Genomic DNA, 22,832 nt, shown 5'->3' with positions numbered 1-22,832 from the left:
AGCAAGGAGCCCAAAGTGGACTTGGTCTCAGGACCCTGGGATCATGACCTGAGCCGAATGCAGCCACTTAATGGACTGAGCCACCCAGGTGTCCCTAAAGAATATTATTTAAAAGTTGGAGAATGGGGTGGAGGTGCGGTGCCCAAGTGGCTCAGTCAGTTAAGCGTATGCCTTCGGCTCGGGGCAAGATCGCAGGGTACTGGGATTGAGTCCCGAGTTGGTCTTCCCGCTCAGCAGGGAGCCTGCTGCTCCCTCTCCCTCTGCCTGCTGCTCCCCCTGCTTGTGCTCCTTCTGTCAGATAAATAAACAAAATCTTCAAGAAAAAAATGGGAGAATGGTGACATTAAATGAGAATATCTATAGCAGTGGTTTGCAAGAAGGGCAAGAGATTGTGTGCAAGAAGCCAGGGGGCCCTGGCAGCATAGGCAGGGCATGGGGCAGGTTTTACAACAGATCAACTGTTTCCAAGCATGCCTTATTGGTAACTTAGCAGTTAGAAAGTTCTTTGTACTATAAAAGCTTGGACTCGGGATAATTCACGTCTGGCTATTAGTAAGAAATGAAATAAGAGTAAGTGTATCAGCTCTAAATTCAACTGAAGGTTTAACCCCATGTCTGCAAACAAGTAAGTCCTCAGAAGAAAACTTCAAGAAATTAAGAACACAATCCATTTTGAATGGCAGACAAAAATACATTTTTATCAGACTCTACTTTTGGATGGATCCTCAAGGGCCTCGCCTAGCTCAAAATGATCTTCAGATGGGATCTTCCACACAAACCAACAACTCGGCTCTGGAAAACCATGATTCCATGCTGAGGAAAAGCTGTTCTAAAATGCATTAATACTTAAAATGTGCTTGTAAACAACAAAGAGTGGAAAGTATGACTAAAATGATGAACAACCTTTTTTGCAAGAGGATCAATTCAAGAAAAATAAAACTATTATGGGCCACATTTCTTATTTCATCCAGACAGAAAATAAAATGTACTGAGTTGCAAAGAAATATACTTCCAGCTGCCACCCACTAGGGACTGGCAAGCTTCGTCCTGGCCTGGGTGAGCTAGTAACAGTTTCTATAATTTTCAAGAGTTGGAAAAAACCCCGAAAACCTGACAGAGACCCCTACGTGGCTCATAACATCAAAAATACTTAATATGTGGTCCATTATAGAAAAAGATTAGTGCACGGCTGTGAAGCCCCTCTGGGGCAGCCTTGCGGAGATCCCAAAGTGTGTGTGAGAGCCTTACCCGACTTCATGATCGAAGGAAATGCCATGTCACCTTTCCAGACGTGGAAATGGAGGCCTGTGGCACTGAAGTCAGCTGGTCAAGGTCACACAGTGACTCAGTCATGGCACTGAAGTGGAATTATGGTTTGACCTTTGAACACCACAGGTATAAACCATGCAGGACCACTTATTTGTGGACTTTTTACAGTCCTGTAAATGTATTTCCTCTTCCTCATGGTTTTCTTAATAACTATTTACTTTTCTCTAGCTCACTTTACTGTATATAATACTTTACAGTATATAATAAATACTAACGCACAAATACGTGTTCATCAACTGTTGATGCTATCGGTAAGGCTTTCAGCCAACAGTGGGCTCTCAGTAGTTGAGTCTGGCGGGTGTGGGGGTAGGCCCCTCCATCTCCTACTTTAAGGGTCATGGTACTCTATACCAGTCACAGTAGGAGCGACTGCAGTTCTGATTCCGGATGTCGGCTAAGAAAAAGCAGACAACAGTGGGGAAAGGGCAGCCTGGCCTCGGATGATTTCCCCGACCCGGGTCAGGCAAGGCTGGACAGGCACATCAGGGTACTGGAGCTTCAGCAAGACTTACTGAGAACCTCGTGTGCATCAGCACTAGTCCTGCACTGTGGGTAGAGGGGTGACAAGTTTAGGACCTGCTCCCTCCCATCGTGGAGTGAACATTCTACCAGGAGACACAAAACACCAGCCAGAGGGTTACAGAGAACGCGGAGTCCCAAAGACATACAATCGCGTGCATCTGCAACCACCGCTGGCCCAGAAGCATCTGCTGCCCTGGCTGCGATGAGGAAACAGAGAGACTGAGAGGGAGAGCTGTAAGCAGCTGGACTTCGCTGCGACAGGTTTGTTACATTTTACAAAAATATCAACCCACTATGGTTTAGAAATTTAAAAACCCTCATTTACCACATATCCTGGGAAGCACTGAGGAGGACAGGTATGTCAGGGAGGGTGGCCAGGAGGCCCTTCTGAGGAGGTTCTGAAGGAAGGTCTGCTGGGGAGAGGGAGCAGCCATGCAAAGATAGGAGCAGCATTTCAGACCGAGGAAGAGCAAATGCAGGACCCTGAGGGGTAGGAGCTTGACAGGCGTGAAGGAGAGGAGGGAGGTCAGTGAGGCTGGAAATGAGTGATAGGGAGCCAAGATCCAGGACGGAGCTGACTATATAACACCTGGAGAGCAGTTAGGAGTTTGAATCTTCATTCTAGGTGAAAACAAGCTATGATTAGGAAAGGAGATAGTTCTATATCTGGTTTATCTTTAAAAACAAAACAAAACAAAAACTAGCCTTGCTTTGGGTGAAGTATAGACCAGAGGAGTTCAAGTGGAGGTCAGGATGGCGGGCCAGCGGTTGGTGAGAGCCGAGGCCAAGTGAAAGGGCTGGTCGCTAAAACGACCAGGAACAACCACTGTAATGGCATGGGGACAGAGAAAAATGGGCACAGTGCATGTTAGTGTGTAGATATGTTGGCTATTCCCACAAGGGCCTCATCAGAACATTCTAGATACTAAGGGCTCCCACCCTGGGATCCCAGCATGCTGAGGGTCTCGGCTGGCGCCTCTTCTTCCACTGAGAGGCCTCTCAGGAGGGCACCCTACAGGCTTGGTTTCCCTTGTCCTGGTTTGTGCTTGTCTGAGGCTGATCTAGACCTTATCCTGGTTTAGTAGGACCATGAAGGTCCAAGAGACAGAGGTGGCTCAGTTCATTTTCTTTGGAAAGGTGGAATGGAACTGCATTCTTCAGCCACTTCTCCATCTCACATGGCTTCTGCTGGATGCCTCACGACGGTGTCAGCTGCAGTCCCAGAATCCAGCTCACATGGGAGCAGACACGTTGGCTTTTCTCATTTCAAATGTTCATAAAACTGAGGCGCCAGGCATAATAATGCCACTAAATAATGAAACAATTCAAGGATTATTGTGACCAATTTTGTCACCCCCAACCCACAGATGTTAGTCAATTAATTACTCTAAATAGAGAATATTTAGAGACTCTTCCCTTCCAAGTCAAATATCTATACATAAAACCAAACAGTGATCAAATTCCTCAAAGTCTAAAGTTCTTCCTTCATGCACTTCTCTATAACTTGGGCAAATCCTCTTCATGATGAAGGTGGCAAGTTTTCTGTAGGAGGGCTTGTGAAATTTAGGGTTCCCTGTGCTGTGAATATGATTTCTGATATTTTAATCTAAAAAATACCTTCTTGGTGACTTAAGGATTAAATAGTCTGGCTTCCTGGTCTCAACGTTAGAACAAATCAGGGAGAAAAGGAGTAAAGACAGGGAAGAAACCGGCTGATTTCCACGATGATGAAGCAGCAGGGAGAGGAGAGTTAGAATTCTCATTGTTTCCTCCAGAAGCCTCACTGTCCGCGATCACTCTCCAGAGTTCTGTTAGAGCGACTGGATTCCAGAAGCCCATCAGTGACGCCTGTGGCTGAGCCTCTGAAGACCAACAGTTTAGATTTTATCGCCGTGGATGGATCTGAACACGTCGAATAGCTGCTCAAATACTAAGAAACCCTACTCACGTCTGCTTTTGCCCCATATGTCAGGAAGCTCCAACAGCAAAGCAATGTTTCGGTTCTGCATAAGGGGTTAGTTCTGGAGACCCGCTGTACAGCCGGGCGCCTGTCGTCAACAGTATGGTACACGCACACACAGCAATGGTCAGAGGGCAGGTGCCGAATGACATGTTCTCACGCCCATGAAAGAAAAATGAAAAGCCACTTGGCAAAGGGTCACTCCGGTGGGAAGCTGGAGATTCTTTACCCCACCTGTCTTCAGAAAGAATTTCTTCAGGCTGTCCTCACGTGTCCTGTATTTTAATCCATAAATACCTCAAGTCCTTTCATAAGTACAATGCATATGTGTATGAGCAAAATGATGCATACATTTAGTTACTCATTATGTATACACAAAACACCACAATTAATGTAAGATTAAACAGATGGTTCAGGGATAAGGGTTAGTGCTGCAGGAGAACAAATAAAGGGGAAACTGCTTCCAGGATGGGGCAGAGGTGCAGGGGACTGGGGCACGCAGGTGTTAAGAGAACCAGACACTGACTTGGGCATGGTTTTCAACCTCCACTCTTCCCACGTAAATGGAAAAACTAGGGATAGCGCTATGCACATCCCACAAAGTTTGAACACATGGATGTGTGTGTGTATGAATATATATAAATGAATATAAGTATACACGAATTTAACACACACATATAAATATAAATATATATAAATGAATGACCCAGTTAAAGCAACTCTCAGGGGCTTCTGGGGAAAACGGCTGGTGTCAGAGCAAGGCCTGACAGAAAACCACGGTCCCAGCCCAGTGAAGGGCTGAGCTCTTTCTGGAGGCCAGAGGGAGAAGCTTATGTGGGTCCCCTGTCACTGCTGAGAGTGTAGCAGAATTCAGAAATGACCGTCCAAGTGCAGGGATACACCTATAAAAAGGAAGCCAAAGGGTGGCAAAGCTCCTTCCTGAGGCTACGGGACCCAGGGCCAGGAGACCACCCCAGGAGGGCTGGACAGTCACACAGAACACTGAAGGCAGGTTATGCCAAGCAGAAAATTAGATGCGGCTGCTTCAGGAAACACATCTAGAAATTGAGACTCTAACAGAATGGAATAATGTACTTTACAAGGCGAATATGAGGAACGAAATACCAAAAAAAAAAAAAAAAAAGAAGAAAGAAAGAAAAGAGCAAGAGCGAAAGAGAGAAGAGTGGTCCATACTTTCCAGTACTCCCTGAGCATTTATGAAAATTAGCAGGATCTCAGACGACAAAGGAAATCTTAAATCTCAAGAACGAAAGCTGGTTTAGGTCACAATTGTAACCACAATGCCATGAACCTCAACTAAGTGAGGTGCCTTTCTCTTCCTGGCCCCCAAACCCATTACTCATTCCCAAGGAGCAGAAACACTGAACTCAAGTGGTGAGAACCCCAAATCCATTGGGCTCGCCTTTTCACATTAAAATCCCACAGCAGGTCCACCTCTTCCTCTGGGCCCATCTGCCCTCAGGTGAGGAAGGCTCGCGCTGAGCTTCCAGCAGCACATGATTCACAGAGCAGGTGGGCCTTCCAGAAGCCCAGACACGTCTCCTTCCACCTTCTCTACCTGTCCCATATGTGCAAATCGGTTTGACCTCACAATTCAGCCTTGTTCTCCAATCTAGTCACTACCAGAGAGTCCATTCCACGCTGAACTTTCACACCATTTGGCTCAGTCCTTTGGCACACATGCTCCTAAGCAGAAGCCTGACGAGGACACAGGGCACCTCAAATCCATACCTAACTAAAAACCTGACCATGAAGAGGTTAAAAGCATACACATCCTCTCTTGAACAACTATTTTATCAATGAGGGAATCCAAACTACAATAAGAATATTTAGAAAACAAGAAAAAAATGAGGCTATTAAGAATTAAAATTCATGAGATGCGGCGAAACATTTGGAGGTGATAGCTATTTCTTGTTGGTACCTTGGAGGAGGCCCGCAGAGAGCGTGGGGGAGGGGAGCGTGATCTCTACCGGCCCTCCGAGTACCCCTCCCCCAGATCCAGGGGCTGATCTGGGCACAGGTGAGGTGCTCTGTAGGTGAATAAAAAGGCTGGGTCTGGAAAGTGACAGTTAGGTCTGCAGGAAGTTTGTGGTTTACCCTCTCTCTCCATCCATCAGGTCTTACCATGTCTGGGCGCCAGTAGCTTGCACCGCAGTCTGTCCTAGATAATGTGCCTTACACCTCTGTCTGTATTCCGACTATGCTAACTCCTTTCTACATTCTTACGTAAAGAAATCCTATTCATTTTACAAGCAAAGTCTTTCCATTATGTCTTCTCTACGGCAACAGTTAATTAAAGTAGTTGTGAACCCAGGCAAAGCAACCAGCTATGAGGACTGAGTAAAACCTCAACAGGCAAGGCCCATCTTTCCCTACCCCATGGAAAAGGCTACTAGAAAACAATTAGAGGAAAGCAGATGATTTATAAGACAAAGAGAGATAGGCCTCCGGAAATACGTACACTCCTGGATTGAGCTCTGCCCAAAGGCACGTACACCCTGGCCCCCAGTTACGGGAGCCATGCAGCTCCTTTCTGGTATGAGCTAGTAAGCTGGGCTTTAGGCACCGCTAGTCAGGAGTCCTAACGTAGCTCTTCCAGGGGTCCTGCTGTTGGCTGGGCAGGGTGAGGTCAGCTGAACACGAGCAGCCCAGAAGAGGAACTGATCAGAAGCTCACCCAAGTCCTGGCTGGCAAAACCTGAAAAAAAGGTTTATCTACACGAATGCTGTCTCATCAGTAAATGAGAAAGTGAAATTAAACAAAATGTTCACATCAAGAGGTTTTAAAGTAACAAAAGAAAATAAGAAATTAATGAAACGGAAAACTAAAAAGTATAACTTACAAGTCCTTGAACTGCTTCTTAAAAAAAAAAAAAAACAACAGATTCAACCAAAGCTCTGGCTAACCTAATCATCAAAAGGGGAGAAATGGTACAGAAATTCAAAATTAGAAATGATAAAGAAATATAGACATATACAGAGTAAATCCAATAATGTAAGAAATACTACACATAATCCACTGCTGGTCAATTTTAGAATCGTGACGAAATGGGACAACTTTCTAGGAAATACAAAGGACTAAAATTGATCCAAAAAGAAAGAAGACCTGAACAAGGTAACAACCATGAAAGAGGAAAAGAGCCCAAGAATTAATGCAGCAAAAGAACTTGTCCCTGAGAGCTCTAAATTATCACACAGATCATTTCCGTGCTATTTCAACTGCTCTGTGATAAAGGCAACAGCAAGTGTTTATGAAGCACTGACTTGAGTCTACCACTTTGCTGCATGTTTCAAAAACAGCAGTACTTAATTTTCACCACAACGATACATGGTAGTTTTCTCCAAATTGTAGATCAGAAAATTGAAGTTCAGAGCTGTTAAAAAATATGACCAATGTCACATCTGAGGAAATTGTGACATAAAGTTTCAAACCAGTCTTTCTGCCTCCAAAGCTGCTCATTCAATGACCCTACACTATTGCCTTCCCGTGAATAAACAGGTTCTAAGATCTCTACAGGTTCTCATTAGCTGCTGGGGGGAACTAATTCTAGAAGAAAATTCTAGAAGAGAGACACGTTAGGAAGCTACCAAATGTCTAGGAATGCCTGTCAGAGCCAAAGCTGCATCAGCAGAGATCTAATTTTAAAAAAATTTTAAAAATAAATAAATAAGCAAGGCATGAGATTTTACAGAGGCAGAACTGAAACCCCCCAAGAATCACACGTATGACTAAACAGACATCTGATTCGAATGGCCACAATGCTGTACAATGTTAAACAGGAGAGTCCCAGATGTCCTTATTCTAACACATGCCTTGGTCTCTCCCAATGAAGAAAACCACAAACACTGCCTGTCCAATCTATAAAGGTGCTAGAAACAGTGAGGAATCTACTAGAATTTTGGCACCTTGAAAGCAGACCCCATATAAATCAAAGGTATTATGGCAGTTTTCCTAAGCTTTCTGGACCTTAATTATCTGGTGAAGTGTTTGGGAAAGAGATTTCTACAGCTATCAGATGCTCCAGAATTACGGCTTAGGCACTCACATTTCACTATGTGCCCAAGGAAGATTATTTATTTATTTTTTTTATGACAAAGTACTTTGTTCCCTGGACATGGCAGTGTGGGGTGGTGAATGGATTTCAGACACCCAAGTTTGGGGGCAAAAAAGAGAGGCTGGGAGAAGTCAGTTATTTCACTTCTTCAGCTGTTAGCTCTTTACCGACAGGCTTCCCAGACACCCCAGCCTTTCTTAAGGGAACACTGTAGATGATTAAGACCAAAGCCAAGTTAATTGTCCACAGGCAAGATATCAGTGTTAAATGTACTTAAGCAATTTAAAGTATTTCATCAGTGGTCTGGGGCCTGCTTTTCTAAAATGGAGCTTTCCCTGATGGTGACCACAGGGGCTAGTGTCCCAAACTCGACTCAGATGTGGCTCAGCGTCCTTTCAGCACTGACCTGTAGCAGCTCAAAGGTTAAGTGGCTTGCCCACCCCCAAATCACTGGTTCACCTGTGCTGGCATCTAAATTCCCTGCCCACAGGGGGCACATCTGTCTCGCACAGGTCAACGTAGGCTAGGGGGAGTTGGAGAGGGACAAACCCCCATGGAGGGGAAAAAAGGGGAAACCCACAGACCTGTGACGTTTGGGACAGCCAGCATCCATTCTTCTTTTCCAGCATCCTTCCTTCTTAACAGAGAGTAACTCCAGGTGGCTTTCAACGCTACAGATGCCAAAGAGGGTCCCTGGGGCTTCTACCAAATTTCTCAAGGCCACAGTTCAGCCAAGGAAAGACTGATCACATATCTGGAGTTTGGTCAATCAAACCTCCCTCTCCTGGGACAGTCACAACACAAGCGACAGAGGGTTGAATGAATGGAGATCATTGATACCATTAACAGTGCTGGGTGAAAAGTGGAAATTCCTGCCACAGAGCCCTATGACTATCTGGTTCCTGCCTATTCCAAGCCTACCCCTTCAGTCCACCTCAGGAGCTGTCCTCATCCTTGCCATAAATTCCCTATTTGCTGAAGTTGGCCAGAACCCATTTCTGCTGCTTGCATCAAAACCCTGGTTCTGGAAGGCACGAGGAGAGAGAAAAAGAAGGGAGCCAGCAGTACTTAGAAAAGAGAGTGGAGTAGGGGAAGGGAGAGAGAGAGAGAATCTCAAGCAGGTTCCATTCCTAGCACAGAGCTGGACACGGAGCTTCATTTCATGACCGTGAGATCATGACCTGAGCTGAAATCAAGAGTCAGACGCTCAACCGACTGAGCCACCCACATGCCTCATTTCCTCATACTTTTGAGGATTATCCCATCCACAGATCAAAAGGAAGATGTTCCCTACTTACATATTTCATCTATGGATTTATGAGAAGTATGTTTACAAAGTACCATAAGGGTAAACATTTCCAGAGGAGGTGGTGAGATATTTAACACCTTACACGTCTTGGAGGTTGACATAATATATGGTAACATATTTACCTAAGGCAGTTCCTGTTCCCACTCAAGAATGGACAGCATAGGAGTAATTCTGAATCCAGGCCCTTACACGGAACATCAATGAACAGGTGGAAGGGTATTTTACAGGCCACCTTTGCCTGTAGAGTTCAAAAGGCCCTAATTAAAAGGGATTCCACCTTTAAGGTAATCTTTGCCCTTTGTTGAATCGTCATGCTTTAGAACACAGAAGCCTCACTTATGAGGTCATAGTTCCTGGAAAAACACCAGCATCCAGAATGTCAAGCACATTCTTCTGAAAGATGTAAGCTTCCAAAGGAAAATCCTGCTTAGTTTCCTGGATGAAAATAAAGAGAAGAGTCTTGAAGTTGGACATTCTGACTAAGGAGCTGGAGCACACGAGTCTGAAGGTCCAGTGCTCAGGCCCGTTAAGCAACAGCGTCCCATGCTGCACCATCTTTGCACAGACCTCTGCTGCGTATAGAAAGCAAAATCTTCTGTGCATTTGCTGACTTGAAGGCCTCTGAATACCTTGGAAGCCAGATGAACAGATTAGGATCATACTCATTTTAGACATAGAAAAAAGGAATCTGGGCTAGGGTAGCCTGCCATGGACAGACCACAAGAAAATGGAGGTAAAAGAGCTCGGATTTGTGTTGACTCCAGTTCCATTTGGCAAATGCCCTCCGCCTCCGTACGGCCTCCCAGCGGAAAGGCCATGAGGAAGACCAGCCGCCCACACAGTGAAGGCACTAGTCATGAAGAAGATACTCATGGCCTGAAGTCTCCAGAGAACACGGGAAACGCAAACCAGTCTTTTACGCTTTCAATTGATTTCCAGTAAACTTTATCTGTCTCAGAGACAGTGAATTCGCCCTTCACAGCACGGGAAGTCCTGGGGACAGGCTTCTACTCCATCGGCTCTGCAGCCTGGCAGCCCAGTAGCCCGACGCACAAATGCAACTGGGCAGAGGAGTCTTGCCTCCCAGCTCCACGCTGGCTCTTCCACGGGTTGGTTCTGGCTCCGGTGCCCAGGGAGGTGGAGGCCAGACCGCTACCAGAACAGAGCAGGAACTCCTCACACTACACGCTCTTAGGGTTAACCTTCAACAATGAAAACAAAAGCAAGCAAACAAAGAAGAAAAGAGACCTCACAGTAGACAGGAAGGAGGTCTTTCTGAAAGCAGGTGATGACCTCCCTACTGACCTCCGTGACACTGCAGTACCTACACTGAAATTCTAGCCTCCTTCAATAATCTAGAGATGATCAGAAGTCCTTTAAGATTTAAATCTTGCCTGCCAGGGAAGGAAATAGTGCAAGGAAGGACAGGGGAAGAGAAAGGGTCATGACCAGCTGCTTACTCTGGAAGACTGAATGACTCCTGCTCTCCTCTCTATGATTCCGAGCCCCTTATCGGCAGGTGTACTGAGCTAGCAACCTGTAACTAACTCTTCCGGCCAATGGGGGAACGGGAAGGAAGAGCAAATAATGTCCTAGGGAAGAAGGCCTATGTTGCGTATTCCTTTGATCCTCTCTGAAACAGATGGTAATTTTATTTCGTTTTATCAGAAGGCATGAATATAAATAAAAATGACTCTTTGGTTTTGTTGTTGCTGGTTCTTACTAGCATTCTTCTCTCATGATCCACCAAGGAAATGGAGCTGTTGTTACTCTCATTTTGCCTAGGGCAGCTCTTAGGGAGAAAAAAAAAGTTGGCCATTAGATATACACAACTGATAGTCTATACTTAGTTACTCCTGTAGCAAAGTCCCAGGACAGTTTCGGGGAGAGACAGATCTGACCATTAGTTACAGTTAAGACAGCTATCCCTTGAAAGATATGAATGCTTCCTTCCTCTGTGTATCTCCCCTTTGGTAACTCAGTAGCAACTTCTGGAATAGGCAACTAAGAAGCTGGAGCCACAAAACATGGCGTGAGGCCGAGTGACTCAAGGGCTCAGGAGGACACTGCTTCTATATGGACCTTGGGGATGCAAAACCAAGCCCAAAGATGTAAAGACAGGAAGTTATCGCTATTGGGAAGGGGAGCAAACAGCGCGGTGTGGACAGACACCACCACAGCGGGTAGAGAGGCCAGGACCAATACTCACTCACTGGTCTCAGGGAGACCACCAGCTCAGCAGTGAAAACGATGGCAGCAGAGTCCGGGGAGGCAAGCAGCAGAGCTGTCCCCCAGGCAGGACACTCCCACATCTCCATGACTCCCCCAGACATGTGATCCACGTGAACAGTAAAGAACACGGGGTTGGGAAGTTTCTGGATTTGACAAGTGGGCCGTGGCTGCTCATGACGGAGGCTGGTCTGTACTGACGGGAACAGTGACAAAGGCAGGTGGCTCAGCTACGTCAAGGGGTGTGGAGAGTAGCTTGTGGACAGGCAGAGGAAGAGAGGGAGACAGACCACGGTAAGATCTGAAATAACATCTGAGCGGGGCACCTCCCAAGGGGCCAGGACACCAACAGAGAGGAAGAAAGAGGTTACAAAAAGCTACGGCAGAGTGTGGGGCTTGGGGATTGCTTCTTTGCCACCAGAAACAAGAACGAAATCTAGAAAGTTTAAAGATGAGGCTTTAAACTCTCCACCACTGCACGTTACTGCCACTGCACGGAGGGTGGGGAAGTGGGGCCTGGTTATGAGACTGAAGGTTCAAATTAACCTCAGGGTCAAAACACCGACGTGCAGGGAGACTGCTCCAAACTGCCTCCCACGACGTGCGTGGGACACGCTGGCAACGCCTGTTGAAAGGAGAGTATGAGCTAACCACCTGTTGGGCCGCCTGTTTAGTCCTTGATATCATTTTAACGACTGCAAACCTCCCTCCCTAGCCCTCCACGCTGAGAACTTCTAAGGTGACCCTGGTGTTCCACTTATGCCAGTGAGATTTCACTGTGGTTCAGATGCTTCAAGAGGCAGGTCTAGGTCTCTAAAGTATGTTTAACTCAGAGCTGTCCCTTTATCTGACTTTTGTGGTTGAGTTCCTTTTCCCATATAGATTCTCCAACAATCGTTTTTATAAAGGTCATTTGTAAAGTTGCAATTGTTTGGAGCACTGGAATTTTGCATCCTTCTCCCACTTAATAACCTACCAGAAGCAGGGGCGCCTGGGTGGCTCAGTGGGTTAAGCCGCTGCCTTCGGCTCAGGTCATGATCTCGGGGTCCTGGGATCGAGTCCCGCATCGGGCTCTCTGCTCAGCAGGGAGCCTGCTTCCTCCTCTCTCTCTGTCTGCCTGCCTCTCTGCCTACTTGTGATCTCTCTCTGTCAAATAAATAAATAAATAAATAAACAACAACAACAAAAAAATAACCTACCAGAAGCACTTTTTCAGATTAGTAAACAATCTTTACAGCCCAGCATTTTAACGGATGCATCTACTAATTCACGAGCAGATTCAATATATTCTGCTAAAATATTACCCTACTGCTGAAAATTTTTCACTATTAGAAATAACGCCCCAAACTGACCCTTTTTGAGATCTCCGTATTTCCAAAATGGCATTGTTACTCTCGCAGGAGGTGTGAAATCTCTTTCATTCCCAAGTGTTTGCTTTTTGTTGCTATCAGATAGGCTAATTTCTCATTATTAGTGACATATATGAAAGGTAACAGTTTTTTATTTTGTACAAATTATTTTGTACATACTCTACTGAATCATTCTAATAAATTTTCATTTGTTTCCCTTAGATTTTCTAGACACGTGATCCTATATAATCTATAGTGAATGATAATTTTCTTTTCTCCAAATTTTGGTTCATGTTTTATTGTACTGGTCAAAGCTTTTGTAAACATCTAAAAATCGTAGTGACAAGAGACATTTTAGCCTACTATTTAAGTTGTTTTTGAATGAGACTTCATCTTGATAAAGCACTGTTATTCCTACTTTATTTTTAGATTTTCTTTAATTTCTGGTATTAATTTTCTAGCTTTATTAAATCCATTTCTATATTAATATTAAATTCTTCTTCATTTCCTATGATAAATTCTGCCTTCTTTTAAATCTACTAACACTTATTTACGTTCTTTATATTCACACGAAGGATTGGTCCATAAATCTTCATTGTCCAATATACAGCACTAGCCACGTGTGGATTCTGAGCACGTGAAGTGTGGCAGCTCAGGACTGCTATGTGCAGGAAATGTAAAATACGCACCGTGTTTCAAAAACTTAGTCTCAAAAAAAACAAAAAAAGGAAAATATGTTAATATTTTATATTGCCTGTTGAGATATTAATATTTTGAAAATACTGATTATATAAAATATAGTACTATATAATGAATTCCTCCTGTTTCTGTTCACTTTTTTAAATGTGGCTACTAGAAAAATCTGAATTACGTATGTGGCTGGTATTATATATCTAACGGGCAGCCCTGGTCTGTTTCCTCTTTACCAAGTATCTCAAGTTTTCATGTCAAGGTCGGATTTACCTCGGAGAACTAAGTGAGTTGTGCAAGATCTTCTACAATCTGGAACGTTTGCTAAAATGGGATTATATGGGCCTTGACAGCTTGAAAGGATTCGTCTAGATTCAACACCCTCCTACTCTGGTTTTTGAGAATTTTTTAAGCTACAGGTCTGTTCTGATATTCTTTTATAAAAGATAAAGCCTCAAATGCCAGGCACTGTCAGAAATGGATAACCCACATTAAATACCAGATTAAATCAAAGATCTACTGATAGCATTTCAGATTTTAGTATAAAAGAGCGACGTATGTTCCTCATTTCCTGGCTGGTTTTTATTGAAAAAAGCAGCCTTAGGGGTACGCGGGGTGGCTCAGTCGGTGAAGCAACCGCCTTCTGCTCAGGTCATGATCCTGGGGTCCTGGGACAAAGTCTCACATCAGGCTCCCTGCTCAGTGGGGAGACTGCTTCTCCTTCTCCCTCTGCCACTTCCCCTGCCTATACTCTAATAAATAAATAAAATCTTAAAAAAAGAAAAGAAAAAGCCTCTTTTTCTTTGTTTTGGAGGCTATGTGAAGACAGTCCTCTTCACCAAGATCTGACTAGTCCACCTTTGTGTGTATGTGTACAACTATGAGCAGAAAATGTTCACTGGAAAAGCACACCCTACCCTTTTCAGTCTGTGGCCAAAATTTAACCCCTTGGAAACCAGATGACATACTACTTATCACTAACCAACCTGTTTGGAGCGGAGTGAGAAGGGTGTGCAGGGACACTGCAGAGGGGAGGCAGAAGCTACAAAGCTCCTCTGACACCTGAGCAAAGCCGTATGCGCAGGTTAGCCTGGGCATGGGGGCCGGCCCATGGTCCTCGTGGAAGGCCCACAAAATCCCATGGCAGGCACACACAGGAATACATTCCTACAGCTTGCATCCCCTACGCCCAGAGTCTTTTTTCTTTTATTATTTTTTAATGTAAAATTGATAACTAGCTGTGCCCCCTGATGCCACTCCTTGCTCCACACCTACTAGACCAGTGACCTTGGACTTAATCATTCAGTAACTCAATTTCTTCATCTGTAAAATGAGGAAAATAAAAAGATCTATTTTAGACTTAGAGAATTAAATGAAACAGGGTATGCAAAGCTACCAATAAAGTGTCTGGCACACAGTAAGCACCAGTAAATGTACACCATGAAAGTAATAGTGTACACTCATTAGCTGTTAAGATCACTAGCGAAGTCTCATCTAATAAGTGGCTTGGCAACCACGGGACCAGCCAGTATCAATTAAGGAACAGCCAAGTTTATATGTTATGTTCATTAACACATAAACTAAAACTGGGTCATTCTGATCTTGCTGAATCCCTCAATCACCATCAAAGCTTGAAGAAATCAAGGCTGTATCCATGACCCCAGACAAAGACATCATCAAAGAGACAGTTGTTGGGGACACTCTTCTCAGAGAAGCCCAGGAAGCTCACTCCCTTCCCTGGGGCTTCTCGTTCATTACAGACTACGCAGCTACCTGTGACTCCCTATCAGGCTCAATCCTCCCGCTCAGCTCAAACTAATGCTGGGTGAGGTGGGGCGTGGCAGGGTGGAGGGGAGGAGGCAGCCCCACACCTACTCCCTGCACCGTCTAACCTTTCCTGCAGAGCTGGAGCCTTCGCCCACTCCGAAAGATCTCCATCAGTTTCTCCTTCTGGAGTCCCTACTCATCCACCTCTATAACCAGTGCTTCATGAAAACCCAAATACCAATCATTCTCGCCCATGAGAACTTTGCCTTCCTTAAAGTCAGGAAAGGGAGATAAGAAGGATTACAAGTACTAGGGAACACCACTAGAAAATCTCAAAATGGTGGCGTGCTTATTTCAAGGACAAAGGTAGAGAAGAAGTTGTAAGGGCTTCTGTAGTGAGCGAAAAAGGACAGACATGCTAGGAAGAACAGGAGAGGGTGACAGAAAGGGAGTGTATTTAACACTGCTTTTTGAAAAATGGGAAATGTGTACTCTGGGATTCCAAAGCAGCTCACATGAATTCCTGGAATAGAAAGAGTATACATCTTCCCATGTACTAAGTAATACATAAATATAGTTATAAAAAGGAGTCAAGGCACTTGAGATGGATTGGAGAAACATGATCTGCTCACCAAACAAACGAATTAACCACATACAGTATAAGTAAGGATGAGTCCCAAATGACAAGTCTTGGGCACTCCAAGGAGAACAGAATATCTGTAGGACATAGCACGGAGGTGTGACTTCATTAATGAAATGAGACTTCAGCTCAAAATACTATGTGTTTCAGGGCACCTGGGTAGCTCAGTCGGTTAAACGGCCGAATCTTGACTTTGGTTTGGTCATGATCTCAGGGTCCTGGGACTGAGCCCCACATCAGGCCCCACACTCAGCAGGGAGCCTGCCTGAGGACTCTCTCTCCCTTACCCTCTATCCTTCCACTCACTCATGTGCTCTTGCTTGCTCTCTCTCTCAAATAAATAAATACATCTTTAAAAAAAAACAAAAAAACAAAAAAACTGAGTTTCTCCAAAAGAATAGGAAAGCTTTGTATTTTCAGACAGAACAGAAAATTCTCCCTTCCATCCTCTTACTTCTATAAAATATAAGAATGTTCTTATATTTACAATTTGGTTTTTGTTTTATTGTTGTTCCATTAAAATCAATAAGTAATTCAAGACCAGCCTTCACTGTTTAAGACCTGATACTTGTCCAGTATACAGTTGAGCTTTCGATAGTACGGAACTATAAATGTATTCTCTCTTCCTTATGATTGTCTTAATACCATTTTCTTTTCTCTAGCTTCCTTTATTTTAAGAAGATAATATACAGTACATATACAAAATGTGTGTTGACTCTTCATGTTATTGGTAAGCCTTCTTGGCAACAGCAGACTATGAGGAGTTAACTTTTTGGAGACTCAGTTATAACTGGATTTTCAGCTACACTGGGGAGAGGGGTCAATGCCACCAACCTGCAGGTTGTTCAAAGGCCAACTTTACAGGATTTCCTTTTCCTTTGGAAAAAATGTTTTAGGCAACTTTCCCTTCACATTATTTTATGTTTTCATTTTTACCTGGCATTTTACTTCTCATATTTTCATTTCAAATACTTGGTTCATCAGTGTCACCATAAACCATAAACATTATTGCAAACATTTTTTATTTTCTCTGGGACTAAAATGTTCTCATCTTTCACCCATGAATCATTTGACAAAAAGTGGTAGCACCAACAGGTTCCTTCACCACCCCATGGAAGAAAACACTGGAAGATACCAGGAAGGAAAAAGCCATAGCTACTGATGGCTAGGGTTTAGCCATCAGTACTAAGGTACTAAGTCCACCTCATCTTTAATTATAAGCCCTAATTACCTTTGTCTGCTCGCTGTCTGGGTCTTCAAGCCAAGCATAAGGGTCATAAATCTTATGTCCATGATAATCCTGTACCTGCAACAGACAAAATGTGGTATTGAACAATTAGTGTCTAACCCCCAACTGCGTTAGTATTTTCTGAATGTAATAGAGAAAACAGGAGGACAGGCAAAAATACCCCAATTGGCTCACTGGCAATGTGTCTGCCCAAATTACCACATGAACCAAAGCTGGCAGGTTCTCAAAGGTGTCAAGCCACCCGCCGTGAAAAGCATGTTTTAGCTGGAGGAAAGAAAGATGAAAGGTCAGAATAGGGAACTGCTCTGTCTGTACAACACAAAACAAAGGCCTGCCGCTGTGCTAAAGAAACTTGGAAATGTGTGGTCAGTGGCAAAGCCCAGAATCGCACAATGCAGCCGGGACACAAGAAGGGCACGTTTGTGAAGGAGTTACCACACACGTGCTTACTGGCTTCTCGTCTGTTCCTGCTAAGCTTGTTAATGATTAGAAAATCTCCCTACAATATATTACATGATAGGTTTTGTCTTTAAGTCTCAACTGCCAGAAAGCAAGTCACCGATGTGCAGTAGAATGATTCTAGGTGATATCAGCTAAAAAAAGCTGACTTGGGCATAATGAAAGAACATTCCTAAAACTGAAGCCTTTCTTCCCTTTTGTGTATTGTTATGAAACGCTTATAAAAAAGAGGCACAAAGGCATCACCCAGTCAGACTAGTCTGCTATTTGAAGAAAGACAATGGCTTAGTGCAGGCAGGGACTGGCTGAGGGGAAGGCTTCAGGAGCATCCATGGGAACTGACCATCAGAAACACCTTCAAGCTTCTGAAAAGCCACATCTTGTGCCTGGCCTCAGAAACTGAGCGAGGCTGCAAGAGCGGGCAGGAGTCACCACTCCCCAGGTGATCATGCCTAAAAAAAAATTCCCAAGGGTAGAGGCCGTTATGAAATCTCTTCGTTTCATACTATCCTGATAAATCTAACTGAAACCACATGGACAACATCTTTCCAGGAAATCTCTCTGAACAACTCCAACATTCCAGCTACAGTTTCTTAGGAAGGTTTTTGGGAACAATACCAGGGTCTCAGATGAATTTTTAACTCCTAGCTTTGTCGCGAACATCAGAAGGTAAGGGCTCCTCCCTAACAGAGAGAAACAATGTCCTGAGAAAGGAAAAATCTGCTGCTTCTACTTCTGGTCACAGTTCCCGTGTGGCTGCTGGGCAGGTGAGAAGAATCTCCTGGTGCCTAAAACCCTGGGCTTTCTGCAAAGGGCCTTCATCTCACTGCATCCGGTGAGAGCCAGATGAGAGAACACCTGGAGAAATGCACATCTGGAAGAATAGGCAGTTGAAGCAGAATACTCAGAAAATGTTCTCATTAAACAACCGACAAATGCAAGGGACTTAACACCAGACTAAAATCTCTCCTGATGAGTTTTCATAAAATGACCAACTTTCAACCTTTATGGAAAAACCTCTCTAAATTGCAGCTGACTGTTACCACTGAACGAAAACTTACCTTCGTATCTGCAAGGCTTTCACATTTTACACCCCTTGAAGTGGTTTTCAATATGCTTAAAATAACTACCTTCTCCTCTCTGACAGTAAGAAATCTGAAAAATTTAAAGTTGTAAAGGATCTTCCAATCCAACATTTTTAGGAGCCATGACAGACAACTGGCAACATGCCCAGGGCTGCACCGAGTTCAGAACCAGGGCTAGGACTAAAAACAAACTGCCAACAACTTTTCCCCAAATATTCCTTGGAGGTGACACGCCAGGTTTAAAAATGGTCCTCAATTATGATGTTATTAAAACTCAAGACGGTTCTATCGACTTAACTTGTCATAAGAAAGCAGAAAAGATTAACAGGAAATCATGTTAGTTTTGCCTAATACTAGGTCCAAAGCAATGAACATTTGCTGACTATCCCCACTGTTGTGCCTAGTGTTTTAAGGCATCCTCGTAAGAGGGTGGATGATATTTCTAGTTTACAGAGTATGGAATGCAATTCACAAAGGCGAGCAAGCACAAAGGGCTACAGACTTACTGTTCACTTGGAGGCTACCGTGGACTATAAACACCAAGCCACAGATTTCAGCCACAGTATCTCACTGAGAGGCTCTTACTAACTTATTTTCCAGATGAGGAAACTGAAGTCAGATAGTTTAATAAGCAGTAGAACCATGACCCTCTATAAGCCAATCCCAAAGTCCGTGCACTTAACCTCTTGCTGATGAACCGGGCCAGGTGTAAACTGGCAGGCCCACCCCTGACCCAGAGCCCAGGGCTGCCTCCTGAATGGTGTTTACCTCTGAGGAAACAGCCCCATCTCCCTGGCACCAGCATTACCATCTAAAAAAGACTGAGGTCAGCTGTGCAGCAGACATTTTTAACCAGGGGAGGAAACGCATTCTCCCCAGGACAATCCCAGGAGCCAAGGGCCACCACCCTACTCCCCTACCCCATTACTTCTTCTACAAGACCATTCCCTACAAGTGGAGTGATCTTATAGCCATAACCCCGAACTCAAGTTGTGCAGTGTCTGACTCCATCCGATCTAAGTTTGCCAGCCATACCTCATCTCCCCCCAAAGACTTTTAAAAATAGAGCCCTGACAAGGCACTGTTACTATTCAGTATTTTAGTTGTACTATTCAGTAGCTTACCTGCTGACTTCAGGGTAAATTGCAGAGTCCTGCACACAGCAGGCAAAGCCCATCAAATCTGACCTTTCTTTTTTTTTTTTTTATCTTTCCTTTCCAGCTCCCATCCAAGCTTGTCCACCCATGGATAGTCACAATGGCCTCCCTGCCATCCCACAAACAAGTGCAAGTCCACAACTGTCCAGCCCTACATAACTATGATTTATTTTGGTCCCACAGCCAGGAATGTCCTTTCTACCTTATCCGACTGGCCAATTTCCAGGCTCAACGCACATATGATCTCTTTGCCCTGTGGAAATTAAACCCATTCTCCTGGGTGTTCTCCACTCACCCCACACACTCTTCTAACCCCTGGAGCATGCCTGAATATTTCCTGACAGCAACACGCTGGGGGAATGGATGATGGCCTTGCACTGCAAGTGTCATGGTTTCCAAATTTCTGCTCATTAGGGCAGAAATCCACCAAAAAAGGTTGCATACTCCAACCCCACAGTTCAGCAGAAGACTGCTGATGTTCAAGTGACAGAGAGAGAGCTGCAGTAATTTCTAGCACCTGCTGGAGAGAGAAAAAACCATCCTAGAAATCAAGGCTACCATTTGAGTAAATGCGTTAAGTCTAGCCTAAGGTTTAGTAATCAAGGCTCTGTCACAGGAAAAAGATACCCCATGTAGGCTATCAGGGCCGGTATTAGTACACTGCGAGAGCCACAGAGCAGAGTCCAAGCTGGACCAGAGCTACATTCTCCTGGCCATGAGGCTTAGGGATTTCACGAGTTCTCTGGTGAGAAGAAACTGGAGAATATTAAAATCCATGTCACCTTTTGAGTTAATTGTTCATTACTGTTTTAATTGTTCATAATCTTTTCGATGTCTTCATAAAATTCTCACTTAACCCTTTCTAGAACTGCAGGACTCTGGTAACCCAAATGGAAAAACGAAGCAAGGAGCGATCCCTACTAAAAACAAAATAAGTCTAAAACGACACTTATCAAGCCACACAGTAGATAGTTCTTTATATTTTTATCTACCCTGAAAACTCAAATATCCCAAAGAACCAAAATGAGATATTCACATGTCTTCTGATTACTGAAGTCTGGCCCACAGCAGGGCTAGACTGTCATGGGAATAAATGAATGACGATCTTCTTACTGCAAACATTAAGTCCTAAGCCCTGTGGCTAGCCCAGCCAGCACTAATATTTCATATATGAGAAAGAATGCCTATAACAGGTAAGTGATCTCCCCAAAGGCATCCAGCTAGTGAGCTGCAAAACCAGAACTAGCACTCAGGTCTTTTCCTCTTTTCCATTCCGGGCAGGATCACTTTACTCTCATACACAAAGGAAACACAGGAATACAGCTTCTTGGGCCGTTAGAGTAAATTTAATAATCAAGCAGCTGAAGAGACTGAGAAAACGTGGTTACCAGATGGCCACTGGTCAAAGAAACCATGAATGTACAGTGCCACTTGGAAGTCTTAATTTGAAACAATATGTCCTTTACTCTAAAGTCTCAGTACCTTTTAACCCAAAGGAAATGTGCTTTGAAGTACAGACTTTTTGGCATAAATCAGGTCAGAGTAAGTAGAAAGAAACTGGATGTATATATACAAATTTTTTTTTTATTCTGATTCTATTTTAAGTTATCTGAGAAATTTGGCTATTCCTAAGAGAATCATGCCTACGAGGTCTGGATTCACTCCAGTTCCTAAGATGCCAAATTAATTTTTACACAAAAAGGGTGTTTGCCCAGATTTCCACCCACTAGATCTCAACAGTTACCCTGAGATAATCTACAGCTTATGTAAATGACGGCTAACCCCTCCACTAAGCAAAACAAACTCATTCTGAGAAAGGCCATCCCCTCTCCCTTCTAAAGGCCTCCTCTCACCCCCATTAACTCCTTTGCTTGTTTAGGAAAACTTGGATCCACACTGCAACCCTGTGGGGTCACTACTCCAATCCTTGCCATTACTCTGTCTCATCTCTGCATCCCCGGCAGCCTGGGGCAGGGCAGGCACTCAATACACGTTTTAAAATCGAATGAATGAACTTCAACTCTTAAGGATTTTAAGTCTGGAAGTTCAAAAAGTTTGCTTTTGTTTTAAATTTTATACCATCCACACACATGCACACTTTCTCCTACCATATTCGAGCAAGAGCCTCCTCCAGTTAAAAAGCGGGGACACGTTCCGTCTTCCCAATCCCGTAAAACGCCCATTCCTACCTGGGCGTCTGCCCTTGACCCCATTGATTTTTCGGAGGCTGCCCAACGGCGGCTGACCCCAGGCTCCGCCGCCACCAGGCGGCCAAGGACGGCCACCAGGGCCCCCGCGGCTCGGGAGGAGCCGGGCGCCCCCGGCCCCTTTCTCGCAAACAAAGGCCGAGGGGGAGGGGAGGGACGCAGGGGGCGAGGGGCTGCGGGGAGAGCACTGCGGGCGGCGGCAGACGCGGCACCCGCGGCGGGCAGCCGGGCGGGCGCGGGCTGGGGTACTCACGGCGGTCTCGTCGCGGTACACGTCGGGGTACTGGAAGGACAGCATGGCCAGGGGCGGGCGGGGGGCAGCGTGGGGGCGCGGGCTGCGGGCGCGAGCGGACGGGGCTGGCCGCGGGGCGAGGCTGGGACGCTGGCAGGGGCCGAGCAGGCGGCGGCGGCGGCGGCGGCGGGCGGCTCTCGGCCAGGGCTCCCACGACCGGACCGGCGGCGAGGCGGCGAGGACGTGCTGGAAGCAGGAAGCAACTGCCGGCGAGGCCGGGAGCCCCTCCCCGGCGGGCGGGCCCAGCGGCGGCTGCGGCGGCGGCAAGAGGGAGCGGGCGGCGCCGTGCGTGCGCCGGGCCGGGCGCACAGCTCCCTCTGCAGGAGCGCCGGCCGCGCCCGCGCCGCCGGGGCACACGGGCCACCCCGCCGAGGCCGCGCCGCAGCCACGCCGGCCGCCGCCCGGGGGGCCACCTCGCCGGGCACCCGCCGGAGACGCACCCGTGCCGGCCGGGGACACGGTGCGGGGCACGCGTCCGGTCACGCCGGGCGGGGGCCACCACGCCTCCTCCTT

The 22,832-nt window shown here is 45.4% G+C and overlaps 1 protein-coding gene across 1 annotated transcript in view; it reads right to left on the bottom strand.

The window, feature by feature from the left end:
* LOC122904254 (prolyl endopeptidase) overlaps positions 1–22,426 on the bottom strand; it is a 116,862-nt gene extending 94,436 nt beyond the window's left edge. The window contains exons 1-2 of the mRNA XM_044244837.1: positions 22,281–22,426; positions 17,102–17,176 (exon numbers count right to left, since the gene is read on the bottom strand). Of these exons, the coding sequence (XP_044100772.1) occupies positions 17,102–17,176; positions 22,281–22,325 (120 nt within the window). The 5' untranslated portion in view covers positions 22,326–22,426. The remainder of the gene's footprint in view (positions 1–17,101; positions 17,177–22,280) is intronic.
* Positions 22,427–22,832: the final 406 nt, after the last annotated feature.

This window comes from Neovison vison, chromosome 1 (assembly GCF_020171115.1).
Source record: "Neovison vison isolate M4711 chromosome 1, ASM_NN_V1, whole genome shotgun sequence".
Classification (NCBI taxonomy): domain Eukaryota; kingdom Metazoa; phylum Chordata; class Mammalia; order Carnivora; family Mustelidae; genus Neogale; species Neogale vison.
Note: the sequence above shows the minus strand (reverse complement) of the source record. Positions and strands in the feature narration are given on the sequence as shown.